This window comes from Takifugu rubripes, chromosome 1 (genome assembly GCF_901000725.2).
Source record: "Takifugu rubripes chromosome 1, fTakRub1.2, whole genome shotgun sequence".
Classification (NCBI taxonomy): domain Eukaryota; kingdom Metazoa; phylum Chordata; class Actinopteri; order Tetraodontiformes; family Tetraodontidae; genus Takifugu; species Takifugu rubripes.
The window spans coordinates 27,218,184-27,236,081 of record NC_042285.1 but is presented as its reverse complement, the minus strand read 5'-3'; the positions used below and the strand labels follow the sequence as shown (position 1 = coordinate 27,236,081).

At 47.7% G+C, this 17,898-nt stretch overlaps 2 protein-coding genes across 3 annotated transcripts; one reads left to right on the top strand and one right to left on the bottom strand.

Annotated features, from left to right (window-relative positions):
- The first annotated feature begins 228 nt into the window (after nt 1-228).
- On the top strand, nt 229-13,035 carry ints6 (integrator complex subunit 6). Its single transcript, XM_003962204.3, has 18 exons — nt 229-692; nt 827-904; nt 1,404-1,553; nt 3,808-3,897; nt 4,672-4,855; nt 6,054-6,179; nt 6,500-6,651; nt 7,131-7,283; nt 7,736-7,868; nt 8,252-8,346; nt 8,437-8,547; nt 8,756-8,971; nt 9,054-9,180; nt 10,779-10,921; nt 10,990-11,176; nt 11,243-11,617; nt 11,693-11,786; nt 11,883-13,035. Exons 1-18 carry the CDS (start codon nt 582-584, stop codon nt 11,974-11,976), a joined length of 2,619 nt encoding a protein of 872 aa, XP_003962253.1. The 5' UTR covers nt 229-581; the 3' UTR covers nt 11,977-13,035.
- Nucleotides 13,036-13,091: 56 nt separating this feature from the next.
- Nucleotides 13,092-16,339, bottom strand: serpine3 (serpin peptidase inhibitor, clade E (nexin, plasminogen activator inhibitor type 1), member 3). 2 transcript variants are annotated; one of them, XM_011613117.2, is made up of 9 exons: nt 16,005-16,339; nt 15,316-15,642; nt 14,761-14,970; nt 14,351-14,593; nt 14,071-14,269; nt 13,890-13,990; nt 13,628-13,714; nt 13,475-13,558; nt 13,092-13,274 (listed from the first exon to the last, which is right to left on the bottom strand). In XM_011613117.2, the coding sequence occupies exons 2-9, from the start codon at nt 15,578-15,580 to the stop codon at nt 13,222-13,224; spliced, it is 1,242 nt and encodes a 413-aa protein (XP_011611419.1). In that variant the 5' UTR covers nt 15,581-15,642; nt 16,005-16,339; the 3' UTR covers nt 13,092-13,221. The 2 variants fall into 2 exon arrangements, with proteins under 2 accessions (XP_011611419.1, XP_003962254.1); XM_003962205.3 differs by having other exon boundaries at nt 15,316-15,639.
- Nucleotides 16,340-17,898: the final 1,559 nt, after the last annotated feature.

The following is a 17,898-nucleotide window of genomic DNA, read 5'->3' as shown; positions in this document are numbered from 1 at the left end:
TCATCGCTGCATATATTGCATTCTTATACATATAACGCACGTACAAAATAATTTCCTCGCATTCCTGCCTCTTAAGCAAGCAGGCATGCGCAAAAGACGCTCAGCGTTGGCCTAATTTGGATATGGTAATAAGAAGAACGAGCCAGCCAATGGCTACCCAGCATTTGTACACGTGACACAGAAGAACCGCTCGGGGGGCGGAGCCAGGCGCAAAGCTTCGCTTAAAACCAATTGAGAAGGCACAGCGCATTCAGTGTAGGGAGAAGCAGGGACTCACTATGAGGGGGAACTTTGTTACTATAAAACTTAGGAATATTTGCAAAATATAGTAAAAATTATCAACATCCCTCGTAAATCAATATCCTGCCCCTAGGGATTGAGGTTATTAGTTTAGTTTGCCCAGCAAGGGCTTCTGCACTTACTATTCTTATACTTTTTTGAAAGAATGTGTGAGACAGACAGTTAGCCGGCTAGCTAGCTAGCTGAGGGGTGACACAGGCGGCAGAGAACAAAAGATTTTTTTGCGTTTTGGCTGGTTGTACTGACACCAAGTCCATGCAGAACGTGTCATTACCATCACAATGCCCGTTTTACTTTTTCTGATAGACACGTCCGCTTCAATGAACCAGCGCACCCATCTGGGCACTACCTATCTGGACATAGCAAAAGGCGCTGTTGAGACTTTTATTAAGGTACTGTAACCGTGGGACAAAATTCTTATCGGGAGATCCCGAGCGGGGCTGTGCTTCACATCGTCATTGTACTTTCGCAAGCTGTCAAACCGTGTCTCTCGACAACCGTAAATAATTCTCTACTATTTCCACAGCTCAGGGGGAGAGATCCGGCGAGCCGAGGGGACCGGTACATGTTGGTAAATTTTGAAGACGTTCCGTACGGCATTAAGGTAGAGTTTTGTTTTCGGGTTATGTCCAGCTTTACATTGCGTAGCTCGGCTGTCCGTCCAACGCTCCGCCACATTGTGATCGCTACATCAATTGTGTCGAGGAAAATCTTCAGGAGGAGCTTTCATACCCCTTTTAAAACATGGCCGACATTTTGTTTCAATGTGAGCAGCAAGGAACTCTGGGTGTTATTTATACAGAGAGGTGATATCTGGGGGAGGGAGGGGGGGTGCAGACTAGCTTACTTTACTTGTTTGGACCAAATTGTCACGGCTCACATTAGGACTTTTTATCATTTGTTGTGCACAAGCTTGTTAAACGAAGTGAGTTTGCAACTGCAGCGCTGTCACAGCATGAGCCCGGCCAGGAATAAATCAACTGTTTAATAAGTGGGGATCAATTCATCAAAGTCGAGCTGCATTTATTTGTGCAGAAATGACCTGATTTGCGCGGATGATCGAATTAGCTTGTTTTGATTTTTTTCTTTTTTTCTTTTTAAAGGCTGGATGGAAGGAGAGTCATGCCACTTTCATGACCGAGCTGAGGAACCTGCAAGCAACTGGGCTGACATCTATTGGCCAGTCCTTGAGGAACGCTTTTGATTTACTAAATCTCAATAGATTAGTGACTGGGATAGACAACTATGGACAGGTATGTAGCACTGAAGAGGTAGAGAAGAAGAAGTCAGGTTTAGGACTGACGAGGTCCCCACACGTACTCCCTTCACATCCCCGTTCCCCTTCCCCTGTTCCCAGTCTTACAAGCATCAACCACCTGCATACTGTGGCCCAAACACAAATATAACGGCAATAAATGAAAAGACGGGAGCAACTTTATGTAAAAACCTTGGGAACTGTTCACCTGACTTCAGTGAATGGCCTTCAAATATATATTTAAATATTTTACTAGTTAGTAAAATGGTTTTATAAAGCCACTCTGGCAATTTTTAACTCAGTGGGTTGGTTTTTTTTTATAAAAACACCTGACTAAATTTCTATATTCTAAATTTCCATTCTGTTGAATCACTTTAAAAAAAACACTTTTTTTTTAGGGAATTGAAGATTTTTCTTTGATTTTTTTTTTTTTTTTTTTTTTTTTAAAAGTCCTACGAAGAATTCCTCAATGTCTTTCACCTAACTTAAGCTGAGGTATAAATTATACAGTCAAGTCGTTTATTTGACATTTGAGTTTAACTTGGTAAGACTTGGTGTTTGTCGCAGAACCCTCCTTTTGGTTTAAAAGCATCGATGTTCCAAAAGAAATACTTTGTTAAAAGTGGTGTGTGTGAATTCAAAAGTTCGGCACAACACAACATCAATTTTCGACTTTGGAACAGGTCCCTCTTCCAGCTTATTGAGATTCTACCAAAACTTTTGGCATTCCAGTTCAGTTCCTTCACTGGTTCCCAGTGACATCACCAGTTCAAGCCGGTCAGGTTTTCCGGATCAGAGAATAGGTGTTGAAATGAAAATGGGAGAGATGAACAGGGAGGTAAAAATACCAGTTCCACTGTCCTGAGTTCTGTGGCACGTGTGACAAAGTGGCCTTTCTTCATTCTGTTTAAGACGGCGTAACACAATATGAGCAGAGTGACTCAGTCCTGACTAGATTTCATTCTAAAAGCACCTCGGCTTGCAGGAGATGTATCACATCACCCTTTAGGATCTCCCTGCCTTCTTTGCCATTTGCCATTTTCTTTAACTGGAATGACGGGAGGCGCAGTAGTGTGACAGTAGGGCTGCATACAAACCGTAGGCACAACGCAGGTCCGACGCTGTTTGAATGTCAGCCTGCTGCCACGTTTCTGTGCCCCCACGAGTGAAATGGGCACGAGTGCAAGCACGAGGAGGTCAAGGTCGTCGTGTCCTGCGCTAATGACAGCCTGACTATTTATACTTAAATGAGACTGCCGTCCTCCTTATCTTTTGTTTTCCACCGCTCTTAAATCATTAATAATCCATGTGCTTTACTCAGAAATAAGTGGATAAAGTGGATGTTTTCAGCTCTGCCTGATTACAGTGACACAGAATATCCAACTGAAACAAGAATCTCAGACAAATAAAGATGTCGGAATAATGAAAAATAGTTCCTGTCAACTTTACGAATGCTGCACGCATTTAATAATGCTCAGTTAAAGTTAAACTGCATTCGTTGACATTCACATATTGTTCAACTTCAGATTTCTAGAACTGAAATAAAGTGTCACACAAATATTTAAATAAATATATTCAGTTGCGCTCCAATTTAAAAGTCTGTCACTTGTAAATACAATAGGAGTGTAGATGGACTCATCACTTCAAGTTGGTCTTATTGGCAACTTGTTATGCGAAGTATTTGCACAGCTGCCTGAATTATTGGCAGGTTGTCATGGATACCAACAGTGAAGCAGCTGTAAATTACGGTGCTGTCCTGCTGTCTGCATGTCAGCCGTGGTTTGTGCTGAATGACCAATCTGTCCCGCTCAGGGCTGCAGCGAGGATTCGCTGTGCTGAATGTTTGCTGACGGGAAGCGCGCTGCCTCCAGGTTTTCCTCAGCCCCGTGGCCTCTGACGAGATCCCACGGGGCTGATGCAGAGTGGTAAATGCAGCGCTGTTCCAGTTTCGCTCTATCGGTGTGACACGTCGGGGTCGTGAAAAATGGCGTGGTGGTGCGGAAAGAAGCAGCAATGTTGAACCTCAGACACAAGCGCAACTTTTCTCCTTTTGTAGTGGTGAAAATCCTCTTCCACCCTGTAACATGTATATGTGATATCACCCCTGTCCTCATTTAGGTCTCTGACTTTCATCACGGCCGTATCCAGATGTTAAATTCCAGCAGGATTATTGCTCCTGTAAATGTTGTCTGTGAGCTTTTACGCATTTGTCCTTCAGTCGTTTGTTATTTGACGTCGGTCTTGTTTTGTAGGGAAGAAATCCTTTTTTCCTCGAGCCGGCCATCATAATTGCCATCAGTGACGGCAACAAATTGACCAGCACCAGCGGAGTCCAAGACGAGGTCAGTCTCAAGTTTCCACGGTTGCGTCTCGGTCGACTTCACAAACATCGAACACGGCAGACGTGGCGTTGCCCTGAATTGTTGTAGCCATCAGTGAAGCATAAAAAACCTCCAAATGAAACACTCAGGTGGACGTTTTGTGTGCGTTTCACTCCTCGAGTGCTTAAAATAATTAACTTTGTCTGGAGAAGCGCTATGTTTATTTTAAACGGGGATTGTGCGGAATGTTACTAGAATTTTAAATGAATTGTGGCCTTTTCCTCTATCATAATAGGGTCATTATCTTCAAAAATGTTTTATAAGTGGAAGAATTGCAAGGGGAAAACTACTAATGCTAATGAAGTTGCAGATGCAGGCGTATGTTGTGGAGTTCTGGGGAAGCAGGAACAAATAAACCCTAAATTCCGCCTCTCCAGTCTGATTTGTGGCTTGTGTGATGATTACCCGCTTGTCTCTGTTCCTGTGGGGGGAGGAAATGCCCGATGATGATGTCTGGAGTGTAGGTTTGAATCTAATCGCAGCTCTTTTGACTGATACTGAAGTCCGAGACTCTCAGAATCCATCTTTAGGAAGCGCCAGATCTGCATTTGTGTTCCCAACTGACCAAAAAGAATTTAATTGTACGCTGTGGTATCACGCTGATGTATTAATAACACATCCGCGTGGTTGCATAAATCCGCCATTTCTCCTCTCAACCTTTCACTCTTCATTGTGCATCCAGTTTTAGTGTGTCACGTGTGGTTTTTTTCCTTAACTTATTCTTCTGTTTCCCAGCTCCATTTGCCTCTCACCACTCCGTTGCCGGGCAGCGAGCTGACCAAAGAGCCTTTCCGCTGGGACCAGCGTCTGTTCGCCCTGGTGCTGCGCATTCCTGGCAATGCCTCTGTGGAGCCTGAACCAGTTGGCGGCGTCCCACCCGATGATTCTCCCATCACTCCCATGTGTGAGGTCACAGGAGGTAGGAAGACCGAGGGCAGTTAGACGGTATAAGCTTCAGAAAGTGTTGGAGAACAGCCGGGATCAGCTCAGCCTTTATAACGATTAATCCATTCCTTCACTCGGAGAATAATAAAGCTTCAGGTCTTATGGGGAAATACTGTTTAATTTTATTTGTGGATGATGTAGAATCTGGATTTAAAGGCACCTCTCTTATCCGCCAGCCTCATCTACTTCTGTCCCACGTGGATAATCTTGGCATGAACTCGGAGCTCAAATCTGGGTTTTTCTCCACAAACCATTCCCAGCTGCATCGGCAGTATGAACTCCGTGCGTTGGAATTTGGTCGCGTTTGTCTGCGCCGCTCGTAACTTTTGATTTAAACGTGATTTTTCTGGAGCGTCTGCCTGTGTTAGCGGGACCTCAGCAGAGACTGGGCTGGAAAGAGGTTGTGGGGGGGGGTTAAGATGGACGCATGCAGCCAGAGAAAGAGCAGGGAGGGTGACACCAACGCAGGCAGCGGTGCTGAATGAGGAACGTGACACAGCTCTATTGTGAGCGCCGCTCTACTGTACATTACTGCTGATGGCACAACTGACCCAAAGCCATAGCCTATTGAAATGAGCGAGTGAATGGGTCCACGGGGGGGTCACTAGAGGTGAAGTTAGTAGGTGGCTGAATTAGACTAATAGAGTTGTATTTATAGCTCCATTTTCAAGCAAATGAATTTTTGAGTTGCTGCCTCCTGGAGTGACTGTAACAGGTTGATTATCCGGCGGTATAAAGTGCCCATTTTATGTGCATCGTGTGATTTTACTGGGGAGATTTTTAGAGTGGTTGTTTAATTTATGGCTGGTTTCCTGACCGGCTGCACGTCGACGCTGTACTTTACTGTGGATTTTAGCCTCGTGAGCGTTCTTTATTCATACAGTGACTTTAGCGCCACCACCCTGTACTGCAGCAGCTCAGCACGTTTTAACGTCCGGTTAATGACTTTTGCTAACAGACGTGTCCCCCAGCTTTCACATCAAATGCACACAATCTACTCAGGGGTTGCAAGATCAGCGTAAAATCTTCTTGCCGAGTCCTCGGGAGACAAGATGTCTGACAAAGTGACAGATAGTGTGGACACACATTTAAAACTGAAAATAAATCACACTTTGATTCCTTACTCTGTTAGGAACCCATTAAATAAACTAATCCTGTGTTCGTGTGCCCAGGTCGTTCTTACAGCGTGTTCTCACAGCGCACGTTGAATCAGTGTCTGGAGTCTCTGGTGCAGAAAATCCAGAGTGGAGTGGTTATAAAGTTTGAGAAAACTGGACCCGATCCTCCTCCTCTTGAGGGTAAGAGCCTCATTTGTTGCTGTTTAGTTCCTCACTCTGTTCCTGAACACCCTGTAAGCATCTGCCGCGCTACAGTTGATTAATGTTGTTTCTCCTGCTCCGTCACACTGACTCTTCTACTTTTGCTTTCTGTCTTTCATAAACTGCAGCTGGGTTTCATTATTGCAGCCCAAGCTGCAGCTTGTAGCTGCCTGCAAGCTGTTGCTTTTCACCGCAACCTTTTGTTTTACTTTCAGAGCTCGTCGTCACATTTTATTGAATTTTCACTGATGTTGTTTATCTGAGAAGTCGGCGTTCTCTCTCGGTCTGTGTCTGTTCAGATGCTCCAGCTGAAGTGCAGAAGTCTGGTGTACAGCCTTGGCATTGCTGTCACAAGCTGATCTATGTACGGCCCAACCCTAAAACCGGTGTGCCCATTGGCCACTGGCCCATTCCTGAGGCCTTCTGGCCCGACCAGAACTCTCCAACTCTGGTAAACGTTTAGACATAATCAGCTTTTTATGAAGAATGCAATAACAATAATAACTAAGTGGGGTTTAAAAAAAAAAAAAAAAAAATCTATAACAAAAATAATCTGTACGATAATACATGAACAGGTTTGGTCCCTTCGTGTTTAAAAAAAAATAATTAAAAAAAGCGTGTTAATGACTGACCAAAAAAGGAAGTAAACAAAAAGTCGTAAAAGAATTCAAGATTTTCCAAAACATAATACCAGCAACAGTCTGTTTAATCTAGCTGGAGATTTTTGTGATATGATTCATGTGTTTTTCCTATTATTTCTTTTTTCTGTCTGTTTTCTCGGGTACCAAGATGAACTTTAATGTCCTCACGGGTGTTCGTATTTGTGAGGTTCTAAAGATGATCGTTGTGCCTGATGATTGTTTTGATCGAGTCTCCTTCTGCAGCCATGGATTCTCACCAGTGTTTACCGCTCCTCTCTGTGCCATCTAGCCTCCACGCTCAGCCCACCCACACGTTCGCTTCTCCTGTCTGGACGCGGAGCCCATGGTTATAGACAAGGTGCCCTTTGACAAGTATGAGCTGGAGCCGTCGCCACTCACGCAGTACATATTAGAGAGGAAGTCCCCCCACACCTGCTGGCAGGTATGGACCAGTTAGGGCGTAAATAAATAAATCACTTCAAGCGTAAATATATCGATTGAAAGGCTGTGGCGTGTCTTTAAATGCATCCATCCATTCATCATAACTATATTCTATTAGCTTCTTAGCTTGATTGTATGCTAACCTGGAACATGTATCCCTGTGATGTTATTAAAGGAAAGTTTTTACTGATTTATATGCCAAAATGTGCAGTCATGATGGGAGTTCTATTGAGTCATTAATGCATATCAGAAATTAGCAATGAGGAAGTTTTCACCATTTTGTTTTACAAGAGCCCTTTATAAGTTTCACAGAAGTAGGTGTGTTATTTATTTATTTTTGTTATTAACAGCACATGTGTGCTTACACACATGCTACGCTGTGTTACAATGAATGATGTCGTCATAAACGTGGGTTGATTTGAGGATATTCAGTTTTTGATGTGTGTTTTGTAGGTGTTTGTATGTAACAGTGCCAAATACAGTGACCTGGGCCAACCTTTTGGATACTTGAAGGCCAGCACAGCTCTCAACTGCGTCAACCTGTTCGTGATGCCCTACAATTACCCCGTTCTTCTGCCACTTCTAGGTGAGACTAATCGTGCCTATGTTTTTCTAAACATATGGCAGCTAACCTCGAATTTACGCGCACCATGTTGCCTCCTGAGGCCATTTTAATTTCTGGTTTGATGCAGAAGATGGCAGGACTTTCCTTTGTGATCTAAGGATGCAGCCCAAGCCTTGGCTCCAATAAGTCCACCATTTACTGAGATAAATGACATAAATGACATATTGAGCAGGAATTTGGATCCGCTCCAGTAATAAACTGACTTGTTTGTCCTCTTCTGCTGTAAAATTAAGAGGAAATGAAATGCTTGGCAAGCATGGGCGATTTAAAGCGCTTTGCTTAAATGTAACACATTTTGAGTGTGTTTAACTTGCATTAAACCTTTTTAAATAACCTGATTGCAGATGATTTGATCAAAGTCCATAAATTCAAGCCTACTCTAAAATGGCGGCAGTCCTTTGAGAACTACCTGAAGACCATGCCTCCCTATTATATTGGAGTAAGTTCATTCTTCGGTTACTGTTTGTTTTTTTAATGAAATACGGATCATAAAAATGCTTCATCGGCCTTATCTGTGTCTTATCAACAGTCCCTGAGGAAGGCCCTGAGAATCATGGGAGCACCAAACCTGCTGGCTGATAACATGGAGTACGGCCTGAGCTACAGCGTGGTCTCCTACCTGAAGAAACTGAGCCAGCAGGTTTAAAGCACATGCTTATATTTGGGGAGAGGCACTGGGATAAGATGATGTCTGTTGGTCCATTTTGTGCTATTTTTATTTCCACTGCGAGGCGTATTCCCAGTGGAAATAAAAATACCACAGAACGGACCAAGTGAGGTAAAAATGGAAAATTTCCATGTTAAACAAACCAAATTTAATAAAACTGCTCCTTTGTTTAACCCTCTAGTCAAAAATCGAGTACGATCGTCTGATCGCCTCGATTGGCAAGAAGCTTCCGCCGGAGGCTGGAATCAAGGTGCGTTGGCGAGGGGGAGGAATTTCGCTCGGCCATCGCAGGGATTTCATCCAGCAGCTGCAGAGTCTGTCGGGAGACGGTCCAAACATGCCCATGGAGCTGAACCCCAAAGAGTTCCAAGGCTTTCATCTGGCAATGCTTAACAAGGTTCCGTGTGCCGCATGGTGTTTTTCCCTGTTTAAGAGGAGAAAAGACACTTTCTGATTTAAATCTCTTACGACATCACCAGGGCTTGAAGCCGCAGAGTTTTAGGAATCCTTACGACATCCCACGCAGCCACTTGCTGGACCAGTTGAGCCGAATGAGGCGAAACCTGCTCAACACCAGCGTGTGTAATCTCCGAGGCCAGGACTCGGGTAAGTCGCCCTCCATTTCCAAGGCCTGTTGCTGCATCTCAGATCTGACCAGTGGGAATTCGAAATGACCTTGACAGTCACAGACGGTTGAACAAACATGGCTGTTGAAATCCAGATGTCCCTCCCTTGTTTGTGGAAATGTGACGGGAAGCCTCGTGCTCAGCCTCACTACCCACTCAGAGCGAGGACGGTCCATGTCCAAACCGAGGAAGCCTTTATATATCCAAGGTAGTTTTCTCTGTCAACTGGACTGGGTTTCTTCTCTTGAAGACGTTTCGCCTTCTATCCAGAAGGCTTCTTCAGTTCTGAAATCGCTTGGGAGAGAGCTTGAAAATATATAGCCCCTGTGGACCATTTGCATGCTAATGATCCGGGTGGTCACCTGAGAGTCGTTAGCAGGGTCGTTGGTCGGGTCGTTCACCTAGTTTCTGTTGAGGTGTCTCCCCTTTGTCTGCTGGGTCACATGGTGATGAGTCACTGGGTCTCCTGGAATGGTGTGAATGTTTGTTTTGCTGTTGGAAGGAGTGGAGGACTGCATTGTATGTGGGTGATAGGAAGTGCCTCAGGCCACCACCTCTGTTCAAGGATGGTTTCTCCAATTTAACATGGATAGCTTCCTTAACCCCCCTTTCAAACCAGCGGTCTTCTCTGGCCAGTATCCTTACTTGGCTGTCCTCGAAGGAGTGCCCACTCTCCTTTAAGTGTAAGTGGACTGCTGAATCCTGACCCGAAGAGGTGGCACGTCTGTGTTGTGCCATTCTTCTGTGGAGAGGTTGTTTGGTTTCCCCAATGTACAGTTCCTTGCATTCCTCCTGGCACTGTACAGCATAGACAACATTACTTTGTTTGGGTCTTGGTGTCTTGTCCTTTGGGTGTACTAACCTCTGTCTGAGAGTGTTGCTGGGTTTGAAATGAACCGGTATGTCGTGTTTCTGGAGGATCCTCCTAAACTTCTCCGAGACTCCAGACAGGTAGGGGATGGAAACGCTGCGACGTTTGTTTCTCTCCTCCTCTCCTTCGCTGAGGTCTCGCTTTCTTGAGGTCCTGGTGAAGGCCCAGTCTGGGTAGCCACATGTTTTGAGAGCTGTCTTAATGTGGTCACGGTAGCTATCCATGTTAAATTGGAGAAACCATCCTTGAACAGAGGTGGTGGCCTGAGGCACTTCCTATCACCCACATACAATGCAGTCCTCCACTCCTTCCAACAGCAAAACAAACATTCACACCATTCCAGGAGACCCAGTGACTCATCACCATGTGACCCAGCAGACAAAGGGGAGACACCTCAACAGAAACTAGGTGAACGACCCGACCAACGACCCTGCTAACGACTCTCAGGTGACCACCCGGATCATTAGCATGCAAATGGTCCACAGGGGCTATATATTTTCAAGCTCTCTCCCAAGCGATTTCAGAACTGAAGAAGCCTTCTGGATAGAAGGCGAAACGTCTTCAAGAGAAGAAACCCAGTCCAGTTGACAGAGAAAACTACCTTGGATACAATGACCTGGATGACTGAGAATTTACACAGACACCTTTATATATCGTATAGAACAAAAACACGCCCTCCATTAATGCTGATTTGTTCACTTTTCCAGATCAGCTTCACAGCGTGCCAATAGCCCAGATGGGCAACTACCAAGACTTCCTCAAATCTGCCCCCCAGCCCCTCCGGGACGCAGACCCCGAGCAACCAAAGCGCCTGCACACTTTTGGCAACCCCTTCAAGCTGGACAAGAAGGCACGTCGCCCCCGTCTGTCGACGGCTGAAAGCTGCGCAGAAACTAACTGCTCCCTTTGCTCCTTCAGGGCATGATGATCGACGAGGCGGACGAGTTCGTGACCGGCCCCCAGAACAAAGGGAAGAGACCCGCAGACAGCAACAACAGCGGGGGCGGGGGACCAAAGAGGCGGCGCTGCATGTCACCGCTGTTGCGTCTGGGCAGGGCCTACACCCCGCCAGTCACGCCCCCCGCCAGCCCCCGACCGGCCGCAGGTGAGACCCAACATTTATGAGAAGCGTTAAAACTCCAGATAAATGTTGACTTCTGCAAATCCGCAGACGTGGACTCGAGCGACGACTCGACGGAACCCGACCTGATCGTCAACCACCTGAATCAGAACCACTACGGCGCCGACAAAGGCTCAGACTCGGAGACGGATCATTCTTCGGGCCCCGCCGACCACCAAGAGAACCACACGGAAGCCGGAGATCCCGGAGACGTGCGGCACGGGGAGGAGCAGGGGAACGGGCGACCGCAGGCGGGCGAGCCCCCTCCGGGCATCGAGGGAGGGACAGAGGTGGCGCTGGTGGAGGATCAGCCCGCTCGCTACCTGTCGGCCGTGTCTCTGAAGAAACGCATTCACACCGAGACGACAAAGGTTAACAACGAACTACGAGCGCTCATCACCAAGGAGATCAGGAAGCCCGGCAGACGTACGGAGCCACGATGAGTCTGCGGGTCTGTTTGAGCAGCTAATCTGTTAATCCTCGTTCATCTTCCTCTTTCAGACTACGAGAAGATCTTCCTCCTCCTGAAGCAGATCCAGGGAACTCTGGACACGCGGCTCATCTTCCTCCACAACATCATCAAGGAGGCAGCCAGGTAGGGCCAGAGGCGGCGGTCCCGCTCAGAGAGGTGCGGCCCGGAGGGAGACAAAGCCCCGCACGGCTGACATTTGCTGTGGTTCTGTGTCCAAAGGTTCAAGAAACGCGTCCTCATCGAGCAACTGGAGAACTTCCTGGAGGAGATCCACAACAGAGCCAACAACATGAACCACGTGGACACGCTCTGAGATCGCCTCCTAAACCCAAACAGAGACTCCGCCATCCGCTTTCATCCTTCGACCTCTTCTGGCGCCCCCGTGAGGATTGTTGAAGACTGGGTCCAGCTCTTAAACCGCCACCTCTCCAGGGGCAGCTGGCCCCCCCAGCAGACTGAGGTCGCTGGCCTCTTTTAAGCACAGTTATTTGTTGGCCCCTCCCGTGGGATTTTGTTTGTTTCCAACCATAAATTATTTGACAGCATTGGAGAACCCCTGGTCATGCTTGTGTGCACGTGTGTGCACATTTTCAGCCAACTCAGGGTCACACAGGATCCATCGGAGACTTTTCTTTGCCTTATTTTTCCTCGTTTGTCCGGTTTACTGACAGAATTCGGTCTGTACACTCCGTTGACTGCATCACTCCGCTGGCTCAGTTTTCCAGGTAAACTTGGGACGTTTCCTGATTGAGGATTTTGAGGCGATTGGGACTGAACCAGGCACCACAAGCTCAGTTTAAACAACGCAGCGTTAATGGAACAGCTCAGGAACTAATACTAATACGTCATAATCAGCAATAATATTGGAGCGACGTTCCATATTTTCTGTCTCTTCCTTTCAACTTGAAACCGCTGATTGGCCCCACAAGCTGTTTCCCCCCCGGAGTGTCGATGGACCGAGGATGCCAAATGACTCCTCAAACCGACGTCATGCCACTTGAACTAGACGCACTTGTGTACATTTGAGAATGTAATTTAAAACTACCTTTTCTTACAGCCTGGTCTCTTTTTTTTTTTCTTCCTCTTTTCTCAGATATACACAAATTTTCCGACTTGATTTGATTCAAAACGCAGCCCTTTTTCTGTTTCCTCCCTCTTCTAGACCGGGACCAAAATCTGCCATATCGTGCGTGTTTGTGAAGAGGCCGCTACCAAAAGAGTATTTTGAATACACTGTAAAGATGTAAATAACCCTAGAGTACTATTTAAAGAGAATTGTTCAGTGGACAAAGGCCTTTTTGTAAGTATTTCCATGAATAAAGTTTCTATTTTACACTGTGAAGGGCCATGTGAATAAAGTGTTCGTAATGATGTGAGTTCTCATTTGGTCTTTTTTTCTTTTAAGATTTGGGGGAGGGGGGGATGAAGCTTGTTTAAAAATTTTATTTACAGACATGTACAAAAAATATTGTCCCTCTTGAAGTGTCAGTGGACGCCCTGTTAGTCCACAAATAAATACAGTGATGTGGGTGGGTAGACGGGGTGTGGGGGGGGGGGGTTACGCTCCTTGGTCCCCGGGGTTCGTAACTCGGCCCATGAACAGGATCGATCCTGAAAGAAACACGTACCAAAGGTTCACGTTCCAAGTTCCCTGCGTGCAGCTCTTAAATCTGTCCGCTAGATGGCAGCAAAGTAAACGCAGCGTTCATGTTTTGGTTTTTTTAGCTGCTCACCACTGCTGATGTTTTGGTAACAATAAAAGGCCAAAATTTGATATTATTAATAAGCTCTAAGGAAAGTGTAAAATTTACCTGTGCTGGTCTGTCGTAGGAGAAATAAAAACGGACGATCTGCCTTGAAAACAGGAGCACGGGATCGTTTGAGTAGCACCATTGCTGCAAAAGGCCAAGGATTAAACCCTGTTTGTGTGCAAATAAATATAAAATATATAATTTATTTCTTACATGTTGCAGCAGCTGCTTTGGTTCCATCTTCTGTGACTTCTATTCTCACTTCATGGAAGGCGTCAGACACGTAAAGTCTCTCCTCCGCTGAAGGAAGAATCAAACTGTCAGCTGACAAGCTCTTGTTTAGAATTGGGGCTAAATTTAAGGTAGCACGTGTCCCCTGGCGCTTCAACAGGCATATTATATCGATTCTGTAGAATTAAACATTTAAAATATGGGCCGGTGAGGGGCACAATCAAATTTGAATTGATGTATCAACCTGAAATTCCAGAGAAATCAGCTGTTGTCGGATTAAAGGCGTCGGTGATGCCGATGGCCGGAAGCACAGACCTCAGATTGAATTTGTTCTGTATTTTAAACCTGAAAACACCAAACAGAAGGAGTTAAATTCTCTTCTGTCGGTTCTCAACAGAAGAAGAAGGCCTCCGCGTGATGGTGACCTGGGGAGGAAAATGTCCATCTTGGTCCTGCGCAGGCCGAAGTCCCAGGACGCCACCTGCCGGGCTGTGAGCTGGGACTCCAGGGAGGACAGCGGCGTCTTCCTCTCGCTGGGTAGGACCACCTGCAGGCTCAGCGTGCGGCCCAGAAAGGGCAGCTCCAGCACCGTGTACCTCTGATCCGCTGAGGTCCTGAACTGGCCTGCGCAGACGTTTGGAGAGCTTATCTACTATATGACCTCATAACTGGTGACTGTTCCGTCTGTAAAGTGGACTCTCTTACCAAAGCTGACCTCGGTGGCCTGGTACATCATGGGCACCTTGATGCTGCTGCCGTCCGACCGGGTGAAGGGCAGGTTCTGGGTGTTGGCGAACTGGAACTGCTTCTGCCAGACGCCCCTGAACGCCACAGTGTTAACCAGGGCCATCTGCTGACGGTGGCTCCACCCGGGGGCTTCCACCTGGGCCTCGCCTGAGCCCGACAGCTCCCCGCTGCTTCCGCCAGCCTGGAGATGCCACAACTCGTCTGGGGAACGAGGAGCAAGGTTTCACGTCAAGTCCCGCCCCCAGAAGATAAGTCGCATCTTTTGACTGGAACTCAGTGTTTGCTTCAATAAAAAAAGGAAAATAAAAACGCCCCGGCGGGTCCGATTGTTCCGATTTTGAAGGGAAAAGTTCTGAGAGTTATTTTACCGCGACTGCTTCCCGTCTGCTCCAGACTGGGTTTGGGTTGGCTGAAGTTGGCCCGGATCACGCTGGCGTTGGCCCAGGCCGTCGCCTGTCGGGCGAACTCCATCAGCAGCTGGACGCCGTTCTGCAGGAATAACGTGCACGTCTGCTGCAGCCACTTGCCCTGACCGCCGTCCCTCGGCGGGTGCAGCAGGAAGTTTTGGACCTGGACATCTGCAGGACGGGAGGACACAGATCAGAGGACCGCTTCAGTCAATCCTCACTTCCTGTTGGTCAAATTAAAAAAAAAAAAAAAAAAAAAAAAAAAAGCAGCAGCGCCAGCTTCCTTTGTGTTGGTAATTAAAAACAGTGACCTCTTGACCCCTGAGGCCGAGCTGCAGGAGTGGTTAATGAGATTATTGCTGGGGTGGATGCAGGTATTATGGCTCCAGACACCGATGTGCTCTGCAGGGCCGATACCAGCACCTGGTACCAACGGCGCTGGAGGCCGCCGAAGACCTCTGCAACGCCACCGCCGCCCACGGTCCCCAAATGCCAGAATCCCAGAAGGAAACCTACCCTTCACGTTATAGCCCAGCGTTCCCTCCAGCTGCGCCAGCGTGTTGCCCCCGGCGCCCAGCTGCAGCAGCCCCAGAGACACCGAGACGCTGAGGGGGGACACGATCAGGTCGGAGCCGTTCTCCGTCTCGGCGAGCGTTTGGTAGAGGCCGACGGCGAAGCGGGCGTGGAGCTCCGCCATGCTGCTCTGGAAGCTGCTGTTCCCTTGGCTCCTCTCCGCCAGCCAAAAGCAAATGATGAGGGAGGCCGCCGGCAGGCGACACATGTCCTCGGGAGGGGACGCGTCCACGGAGACGGGGCCTCGAAAAACACAGAAACTCGGTCCTGCTGGGACGAGACGGAAGGTTGGAGGTGATGTCATTTCGGGAACAGTTATCACAATTAAAATGCTTTGCAGGAAACAGTGGAAGTGTTTTACTTCCATACGTGTAGCATATATGTATGTATATATATATATATATATATATATATATGTGTGTGTGTGCGTGTGTGTGTTATAGTAGTAGATTATTTATGATCACGTAGCACTAACAAGCTGGTTAAACTTTAAATAAAGCAGCCAGTGTTATACATTTAAAACATATCATATTAAAACACTACACATTCATAATGCACAAACGAATGTAACATATTTTAATCTGATCTTTTTTACTCTTTCATATGTTAATTTAGGTGGCAGCTGCGTCTACCTGCGGACAGGTGAGGTGGGTCCGTGTGGCTGCAGCTGTTCTCAGCCGGGCACCATCCGCCCCGCAGCGGCGCTCTGTCCCGCACTCTCACCCGGCTCTCGGGCTCCTTCGCCGGCTCCTGGGTCCGCCTGTGTGTCGGTGCACGAATGGTCCCGGACTGAGCGGGTCCGCGGTCATAAGATGGTGTTTAAAGGGGGACGCTCGGCGCCGTGTTCGCGGTCTCCGTCGGCGACGTCCGTACCACTCGGCCGGGATTCCTTCGGCCCCGGGGCTATAAGGAGCCAGGCGGGGGGAGGCATGTTCCTGAGCAGCAAATCCCAAACCGGACAGAGGGGGAAAACACCCCCCCGCACGCGCGCGCGTGTACGGCGCGGCGGGCGCGCAAGACCGTCCACATCCTGCGAAGCGCGTCGAAGTCTTAGCACCAATTTAGCCATAATTTAGTAAGATTTCCGGTAAACCAAAACAATTTTAATGGACTAAGTTGTTCTTTACTGACATTCAACTGCAGTTTGGAGCTGATTAAAACCTCAAATACTCGATTTTGGGGACATTTCAGCTTCCTTTGGGAACGATGCCCCTCAGATCTATCTAAGAGGGTAAAAGGGGCAATTGTGACGACACGTCCTGTGTTCCATCTTCACTGCTGCAGACTGCCCCCCCCCCCCCCCGAAACCGTCCCCCCTCCCTAATTGGGGACATGAAAGTCAGCAAAATAAACCTCGTGCATTTTTTCCCATGAAGAAGAGAACACGACTGGTAGCCATCAGGTATTTGCTGGCTTTGTCTAACTGGGAATTCTGGCCATTACTGGACTTGACTAATTAGTGGCTCGGCTTCATTAAACGGAATCGCTGCATTCTTTAAAACGCCCCAACTGGCATCCGGAGGTTTAAGGACGGGCTGGAGGAGACGGGAGGTCACGGTAGCTGATCAGAGACAACAGTTTTTAAAGATGCCACCATCAACAGCAGCCTTTGTCCGTCCAGCCCGCCGAGAGGCCTTCAGAGGAATGCTGGAGATTCCTGCCGCTGACGGGAAGAACAATGACCTGAGCGAGAGCTCGGGACGGCGCCCGACGGGAGCTGCATTCTGAGGATTCTTATCGGTGCTGGTAATTAGGTGCGTTTTGGTCAGCTGCCACTCGGCCACGCCGAACAAGCACCGACTGTCCGGCCTGTACCAGCATGTTCCCAGTCCATCTTTATAGAAAAGGGAAAGTGGAACCAGCACATCGGATCTTATTAAAGATTTCTGCCCAAACCTGCAAGTAGCTGGATGTGCTACGTCAACATGGCCGACGGTGGCGTGATTCCAGAACAGCTCTGCTACATGCTGGGAACACTAATGCACCGTTTGCATCAGGCACACATAAGAACCGTTCCTGCACTTGTTCCTAATGTGTGCTGGTGCATGTTCCAGAGATTAGAGCCGTTTCACCCCCCCGAACCACCACCTGACCTTTGGCTTTGCTGGAAATGATGAATGGAGCAGCTTTGAAGTTTCAGAATCAGCTAAAGACGCTAAAAAAGACAGCTTTGTGGATGCAGAAAATAATCATTTTGGGCGGATCTTTGAAACCAGGTGTCTGCCCACGTCCATCAAGAGGTGAAGGGAACAACCCCCAGTACTGAACCCTGTGGAATCCCAAATCCAGAGAGCAGAAAATGGTTAAAGTCTGAATCGAAGAGGCCCTCACGACGTTTGTCCACAGCAGGTTTAAGATCAACACTTTCACGGAGGTTTTTAACCCGCCCGTGTTGCTCCGGCCCGAAGAAGGTGAGGAGGAAACGACCAGAAGGAGACGGTGGAGGCAGAGACACGGCGGCCCCAGTCTGCCTCTCCTCCAGTGGCCTATTTCCCTGTAGGTTCCCTGGGCCGTTCAGGCAGGGAG

Excerpts from the sequence above, each read along its gene's own strand:
- ints6 (XM_003962204.3), top strand. The coding sequence starts at position 582 with ATGCCCGTTTTACTTTTTCTGATAGACACGTCCGCTTCAATGAACCAG. Across the intron at positions 1,554-3,807 it reads GGATAGACAACTATGGACAG|GGAAGAAATCCTTTTTTCCT; the intron begins GTATGTAGCACT and ends CTTGTTTTGTAG. Across the intron at positions 7,869-8,251 it reads CGTTCTTCTGCCACTTCTAG|ATGATTTGATCAAAGTCCAT; the intron begins GTGAGACTAATC and ends ACCTGATTGCAG.
- serpine3 (XM_011613117.2), bottom strand. The coding sequence starts at position 15,580 with ATGTGTCGCCTGCCGGCGGCCTCCCTCATCATTTGCTTTTGGCTGGCG. Across the intron at positions 14,270-14,350 it reads GGCCACCGAGGTCAGCTTTG|GCCAGTTCAGGACCTCAGCG; the intron begins GTAAGAGAGTCC and ends ACGTCTGCGCAG. Across the intron at positions 13,275-13,474 it reads CCTACGACAGACCAGCACAG|GATCGATCCTGTTCATGGGC; the intron begins GTAAATTTTACA and ends TGTTTCTTTCAG.